Source organism: Gossypium hirsutum, chromosome A11 (assembly GCF_007990345.1).
Source record: "Gossypium hirsutum isolate 1008001.06 chromosome A11, Gossypium_hirsutum_v2.1, whole genome shotgun sequence".
NCBI lineage: Eukaryota > Viridiplantae > Streptophyta > Magnoliopsida > Malvales > Malvaceae > Gossypium > Gossypium hirsutum.
Window position 1 is genome coordinate 41,922,192 of NC_053434.1, and position 8,185 is coordinate 41,930,376.

General features: G+C 36.0%; 1 protein-coding gene across 1 annotated transcript; it reads right to left on the reverse strand.

Moving 5' to 3' along the window:
• Window positions 1–3,263: 3,263 nt before the first annotated feature.
• On the reverse strand, window positions 3,264–4,983 carry LOC107895763 (NAD(P)H-quinone oxidoreductase subunit H, chloroplastic-like). The gene is made up of 3 exons (XM_016820989.1): window positions 4,959–4,983; window positions 4,270–4,449; window positions 3,264–3,562 (listed from the first exon to the last, which is right to left on the reverse strand). Exons 1-3 carry the CDS (start codon window positions 4,981–4,983, stop codon window positions 3,264–3,266), a joined length of 504 nt encoding a protein of 167 aa, XP_016676478.1.
• Window positions 4,984–8,185: the final 3,202 nt, after the last annotated feature.

Here is an 8,185-nt window from a genome sequence, read left to right on the forward strand (position 1 = left end):
ATCCTTTACCAAGATTTCTTGTTGGACACTTCCATCCAAAGTTAGGCACCACTTTGGTTTGGTTAGTTATTAACAATTCCCACATTTTCCTTTTAACATACCAAAATGTATATATTATTTTTCCCATCTCAATCCAAGCATTCCAAAATTCTAGTTTTTTCTCTCTACTAACTAAATACATGTTTTATATTTAAAACCCAAATATTCCTAATGATACTGATAATCCATCGCCTTTTTATATAATGAAACCAAGTTAATTGTGTGGGTTACTTAAGAGATGATAAGATCACGTGGGTTGACACAAAAAGCTGGGTCATATTTCAAAATAATTTAACGAATAATTAATTAATTTTTAATTAATTATATAAATAATCATATACCATAACAATTGTAACACCCTAAACCTGACCTAGAAGTTTAGATCAAATCCCGGATGTTACATTAATCATCGAAGTGATTATAGGAAAATTTACAAAAAAAAATATCTCAAATTCCAATACATTCATACTTATCACTTTACGAACCAAGAACATTTAATCTTCTAAGTCTCAATCCGTAAAATTACGGTTAAGTTTAATTTTATGAACAGAGCAAGATTTGCGCAGAAAACAAAACAGAACTTGTACCACAGTTTTAGTAAAATCTTACAGTTCAAAACAGTATAACAAAATGGAAATCGAAAGTAGAATAGTTACTTTATTTGTAAGCGTGCCTGTCCGAGACATCCGCATACCAAGTCCAGCGTCAAAGTTCAGAAACGTACCTATAAGGGTAAACACTTAGGGGGTGAGCTATATGAGCTCATTGTGAGTTCTAGATGTATAACAATAGATTTTTAGAAATCGGTTCGAAAGCAAAACATACACACAGATATACGCAAAACTGGAAACTGAACTTGGAACCAACGTCCCAACAGAAGGAAATAATTTAAGCACACCATTTCCAACACAGATATTCAGTCACATATGTTATTCAGTCAGGCAAAATGTAGACAAATGAACTTCACCCAGAACACTCAAACAAATGCGTATGAATGCAATCAATTAACAAAACCCACCTATCCAGCCAACACACCTCTCCGTACCCCAATCACACCCCATAAGAGCTAATTAAGATCATCCAACCAAACACACTACATAGGACCTCGGAAGGCCCATCCAACACTACACACCATGCATGTGGACTAAGCCACATAGATATTAATACGCAACAGGGCTGGCGTATATGCGGTAGAGTGCAATGCAGTAGTTCACTGTACAATCATGTTGCAGTTTAAACTGTCAGATCAGATAATAGTACGCAATAAAGCTAGCGTACATGTGGTACACTGCGGTAAACCGCTGTACGAATAAATTGCAGAAGAACTGCCAGATCAGAAAAAAATAAGTGTTCCTTCTCTTCGTAACCAACCAAAAGATTTATTTTATGCAAATGTATGTATGCATACAATCTTACAGAAATGGTGAACACATCGGTAAAGAATCAGATAGAAGCAGATATGCACACACACCCAATAAATCGGGTTCAGAACCAATCTTCTCACACAAAGTCACAAATAACACATAAACCGAAGCCCCATTTAGAATCCTAATTACCCCTACTGAAGACTAGCCAAGTGTTGAGACATATAGACACATTCTCAAATCAAAAACATTCTCAGAACTAGTAATAAATAACTTAGGACAACACGGCTGAGTGCTCCACCCGTGTGGACAAACCTAGGCGATGTGGAGGTCAAAACACCTATGTGGAGGGAGGCACACGGCCGTGTGACAGAGGCATACGCTTGTGTAAACCAGGGACACGGCCGTGTGAATAGGCCATGTAACTCACTATCAAATTGTGCTAAAATAGATTAGAGTACAGACACGGCTGTATGAGGGTCTCACATGCCCATGTGCCCACCAGACATGGACGTGTGTCCAAAACACACGCCTATGTGGGATCCTTAAATCCTTAAATCAGCCACACTACCGTGCCGCTAGACCGTGTGGTGCGAAAACACTAAATCTTTAATTCCCAAACACACAGGCCCGTGTGCCTAGGGGACACGACCGTTTGTAAATCGACAAAAATCCCCAAATTGGCAACACAACCTTATGGCTAAGCTGTGTGGCACCCAAATTAGCCTAGAAACCCTAAATCCCAAAAGCACACGGCTGTGTGTGGGGGCAGAAGCCCATGTGGCCACCCGTGTGGTCACGAAACCACACCGAAATTGACCCAAAATCTCATTTTTCGATCAGTAAAATGACTCCTAATCAAATATTTCATAATCACACCATAATAAGCCAATTCTATGCCATATAAAGCCAATAAAAACCTTAATTTCTCACTACCAAATCACACAAAAGGAGTTGTCAAATTTCAAAGCGATTCAGTATTGAATTACACTGTGCAGAACACACTCATTATGTCGAATTATCCAAAATCAATTCAATATTCAAAACTAAATAGAAAGTTCAAAACCCGCACTTGATTTGTGATTAATGATGTTCCAACACCGACTCGACGAGAAGGAAGCAAAACTCTCCAAGATTCGCAAGCAAAAATCGTTTCCTAAAAACAAAAGAAGAGAAAAACAAAGAAAAAGAAAACCCCTACTAAGGGAAAATGAGATGAAAATGTAAAAAACAAGCAGTAAACAAAACAAGAAAAATAAAAAAAATTCTAATAATAAAACTAATTATTAATTTAAAATTTAAAATCAGTTTTCCATTTAACAAAATAAAAATGTATCACTTAAAACGCACACCCAAAGACTTGAACCCAGAACCCAGAGGTACACTAATACTCACACAACCACCAGACTAGCAGGCCCATTCTGTCACTTAAACGTACAACTAAACAGTATAGCACAACCTAGTCATTGACCATACCCACGAACCTTAAAACTTCTAGCCTAGAATTTAGGGTGTTACAACTCACCCCTACTTAAAGAAATTTCGTCCCTGAAATTTCCAACTAACAGAATAGTGGTATAACACAAGCTAAACCACTACGCTCCCGCTGCGCACTCTAGTCCCAAAACACTACCATCCTAAACTTGAACTCAAGACCTCACACACACACCTAGAACACTTAGCCACTGAAGCAGATACACACTTGTGTCTTATCACACACTATTACTATGTTCTAATCAAAACATCGAAACATTCACCACCTTACCTGTCTCAAAATTACCGAGGACAGTCCCTAATCTGATGTTCTATGGAACTGCATTAAAAACATGCTCCCGCCTTTTTCCAGTAATTGCCCGGATGTCACTTCCTACAATGCTTACAAAATGGAGCACTCACACCACTACCGTTACCCACCGTAAAACTGTTATTGCCACTCAAATATGTTCTAACATGCTTCGTAGAACGAGGCTCCAACCTCAGAGGACTGCGATCTCTTTTCTTCCTACAATCTACGCACCTAGATTGAAATGTTTCACTAGTCCCCCTTATCCTAGCCTCAAACACTTTCTCTAGCACTTCCCTCACTATCCAAGACAATGCCTCAGTACCAAACTCTGGGTTATCGCTATGCGAAGTTGGTAGAATCGCACTGTCCTTGACTCTTGAACAGACACACGTCCTGCAGAAGCAGACAACTCCTTGCGATATTGCTTACCTTCAAAATCCATATCCTTCCTGTTGTTAGCTCAATATATCTATATTTTCAGAAAATGAACACCAAATAAATACAAAATCTACATTTCTAATCTTACAGTTTTGAATTTTCACTTGGACCATCATCGGAGTCTTAGACATCTTATTTTCGTAAAACATTTCCAAAACACAAATCATTTCAACTTACTGTGGTAAAGTTTCTCTACATTTTTTTAAAACAACCACGTGCGGACACGGATACGTAGAACCGCAAGTCAAGTTCTTACAAACCAGACTCTGAATGTAACACCCTAACCTAGGCCTAGAAGTTTAGACCGAATCCCGGATGTTACATTGATCACCGAAGTGATCGTAGGAAAATTTACAAAACAAATTATCTCAAATTCCAATACATTCATACTTGTCACTTTACGAACCAAGAACATTTAATCTTCTAAGTCTCAATCCGTAAAATTACGGTTAAGTTTAATTTTATGAACAAAGTAAGATTTGAGCAAAAAAAATAGAACTTGTACCACAGTTTTAGTAAAATCTTATAGTTCAAAACAGTATAACAAAATGGAAATCAAAAGTAGAACAGTTATTTTATTTGTAAGCGTGCCTGTCCGAGACATCCGCATACCAAGTCTAGCGTTAGAGTTCAGAAACGTACCTGCAAGGGGAAACAGAGCTAATGAATCTCCTTCTTTTTGCCACTGGATTTCCCAATCAAATTCGTCGTAACACTCATAATGATCAACTTTCCGAAGATCCCATTTGATTCCAGATGCTCGTAGCATTGGGCCGGATAAACCCCAATTTATTGCTTCTTCTCCACCAATAACGCCTATCCCTTCAACTCACGAAAAGGAAACGAAAGCTGAAACATAAATCATGGATCAACTAAGCCCTCTCGGGGACTTGCTTAAGAATAAGAAAGAGGAATCTCATGTAAATACCATGGAATAAGGTTTGATCCTATTCATGGGGATTCCGTAAATATTCCCATTCCAAAACTAGAAAGTTCGAAACAATTGGGATTTTTTTTGGAGATTGGATGCAGTTACTAATTCATGATCTGGCACTAAGGGGTGAGCTACATGAGCTCAGTGTGAGTTCCAGATGTATAATAACAAATTTTTAGAAACCGGTTCGAAAGAAAAACATACGCACAGATATACACAGAACCATAAAGTGAACTTGGAACAAACGTCCCAACAGAAGGAAACAATTTAAGCACCCTATGTCCCACACAAATATTCAGTCACATGTGTTATTCAGTCAAATAGACTGCAGTCAAATAATCTTCATCCAGAATACTCAAACAAATGCGTATCAATGCAATCAATTAACAAAACCCACCTGTCCAGCCAACACACCTCTCCATCCCCCGATCACACCCCATAAGAGCTAATTAAGCTCATCCAACCAAACACAGCACATAGGACCTCGGAAGGCCCATCAACCCTACACACCATGCATGTGGACTAAGCCATTCAGATATTAATATGCAGCAGGGCTGGAGTGTAATGCGATAGTCTGCTATATAGTCATGTTGCAGTTTAAACTGCCAGATCAGATAACAGTAGGCAGTAAGCTGACGTACATGCGGTACAGTGCGGTAAACCGCTGTACGAATAAATTGAAGAAGAACTACCAGATCAAATTAGAATCAGTCTACCTTCTCTTCACAACCAACCCAAAGATTTATTTTATACAAATGCATGTATGCATACAATCTCACAAAAATGGTGAACACATCGGTAGACAATCACATAGAAGCAGATATGCACACATACTATAATATCCCGAATTAGGGCCTAATCGAAATAGTGGTTTTGTGACCACAAATTCTAGATAGAAATAATTATTTTATGATTATTTTGAGGTCTATTATGTGATTGCATGATTGTGTGAAAATTTCGTGAAGAAATTCTATGCATAAAGTGCTTAATTTGAAGTTAGGGACTAAATTGAATAAGTTGCAAAACCTGCATTCTAGAAGTTTCTAGTATTAAATTGCTTTGAAATATTAATTAGAAGGTCTTAAATAGAAATTTTACCAATTTCAAAGTTTATGGACAAATATTGGACATGAATGCAATTTTTGGAAAGTTTAGTAGTAAGGGCATGTTGGTCATTTAGGGGTAAAATGAATTAAAATACAAAATTAAAAGCCACTTTTGCTCATCTTCTTCACCATGAACGTGTATACCAAGGGAGACTCCATGGCTAGGGTTTCCAAGCTTCTAAGCTCGATTGTAAGTACGTTCTAGCCTCGTTTTTAATGATTTTTACGTTTTTGGAGTCCTGGTAACTTGATTTAGCTTATGCTAGCAATAATTCAACCTAGGGTTCATATTTGGAAAAATAACCATAGATGAAATTTGTGTATTTTTGTGTTTTGTGATAGAATATGAGGTTTTAAATTATGTTAGACAACTTGTGCTACTTGGTTTTAAGTGAAAACGAGCAAAAGGGCTTAATCGGTAAAAATACCTAATAGTCATAAGTACATGTTAGAGTGAGAATTTGATGTTGCCATAGAAGGGAAAAATGATCAGCATGTCATAAAACATAAGAAAATAGGATGAAGTTTAATTTCCGAACCTTGGGGCAAAAGTGAAAATATGCAAAAGTTTAGGGGTCAAAATGAAAATTTTTAAAAATATGATTTTTGGACCTGTATGAATAGTGTGACTAATTATTAGGCTAAATGTGATATTATAAATGAAGGAAATCGAGATTCGGGCTTAAATTGAGAAAATACAAGGTTATGGACTAAAATGGTAAATTGTTGTTTCTGGATCGAGGTAAGTTCGTATGATAATAATAATGCAATGTTATGTTTGAATTATATTTCTTACTATTATTTCATATATTGTATGATTTAATATATTGGAAAAGTTGATGGAATGGTGTTTATGATGTGGAAATATGACATGAAAGAATGTTACATGAAATGTAAAAAAAAAAATGATGATACATGACAAGTGATATATGAAATATGTGATATATGTTATGTAAATTCTTAAAAGCTGATTTGATATTTGAGTTGTGTCTTATTATACTATGAATGGACAATTGGTATTATGGATAGTGAGATCAACACTTCGAGTAAGTTCGTACAGAAATAATCTATCGATTCTTTTTATGTTATTATATTTTGATATCATATGAAATGTGGCTGCCTATCAAATGGTTATTTGATGTAAGTTATGAATTTAAATTGATTATGGACAATTTAGTAAAATGTTGAAAAGTGAGGAATTTCCCGGTTGAACCTTCAGAATAGAAACGATACAAATGAACTATTGTGAGGTCACGTGTGTAGTACTAAGTGCAGGCTACTACGTGTAGCGAATAATTGGTCGCATGTGTAATACTAAGTGCAGGCTATTATGCGTACCCAAAAACTGTGATCACGTGTGTAGTACTAAGTGCAGGCTACTACATGTACCAGATTATTGGTCACATGTGTAGTACTAAGTGTAGGCTACTATGCGTACCAGATAGCTTCGGCTACAAGTGTGGAAATGGGAAAATGTGCAGGCAATTGTGTATCTGTTATTATTCCGATGAGTTTAACGGGAAATCGATTAAATAAAAATACATGTGAAAGTGATTATGTGATGAACAAGTGCAAGTATATGTTTATTTGAATTTATGAGCAATATGCTCAATATTTGAGCGAACCTCGGTAAAATGGAATGGATTAAGTAAAATTGTGTAAAAGTGAACTTTAGTAGTAAAACAGTATTAGACTGCAGCAGTGCATGACTTTGAAAATTCACCAAAAATTGTGTAAGTTGAATTAAATTTAAAAAAATTATGGAAATAAATCTTAATGAGTCTATTTTCACATGAAAGAAACAAGGGAAGCAAAAGACTATATTGTGTGATATTTGAATTCTTGTGAAACAGGGTCTGAATGAATTCGAGATCCCCTATTCCGACTTTATAAATTCACCATAAATTGTAAAAAAAAATTATTGAGAGTCATAACTTACATTCATGGATTCCTTATTGACTCTAATTTTAAGGAAAACAAACGGCATGGTCATTGGAATTTTGTACAGGGAGAAATTCGGTTCGTAGTAGACAGGGGTCAGAGTAGTCACACCCTGAAATAGGGGAGACTTTAACTAATAAACTGTACTAAATGGCCCAACCAAAAATTCTAGGAAACAATTATTAAGTATACATATGAGTCTAGTTTCATAGAAAATTTACGGAATTGGATTTTGAGTTTTTTAACTTGAGATATGATTTTTTTAACACCGGGACTCTAGAAAATAGCCTATCGTGAATATATGTAATTGTACAATTATAGTGTTTTATCTTGAAAAGCATGGTAGTAATTGCTTATTATTTTCATATGAACTTATTAAGCGTAAAGCTTACCCATCCTCTCCATTTCTTTAGTATTGGCAGGTCGGCTCGGGGTTGGAGATCGTCGGAGGCAAAATCACACTATCAAACTATCATTTTTGGGAAAATTAATTCAAATATTAGAAATATCAAGTGAGTGGCATGTATAGGAAGTTGGTTTGTGATATGTATTTTTATTATGATTTTGACCATACGTA

Bases quoted from the DNA above. Each gene is read 5' to 3' on its own strand.
- LOC107895763 (XM_016820989.1), bottom strand. From the start codon at position 4,983: ATGGAGAGGTGTGTTGGCTGGACAG. The intron at 4,450-4,958 runs GTGGGTTTTGTT...CGTGAGTTGAAG, and splicing joins GAGGTGTGTTGGCTGGACAG to GGATAGGCGTTATTGGTGGA. The intron at 3,563-4,269 runs GTACGTTTCTGA...TCTGTTCAAGAG, and splicing joins AGCTCTGTTTCCCCTTGCAG to TCAAGGACAGTGCGATTCTA.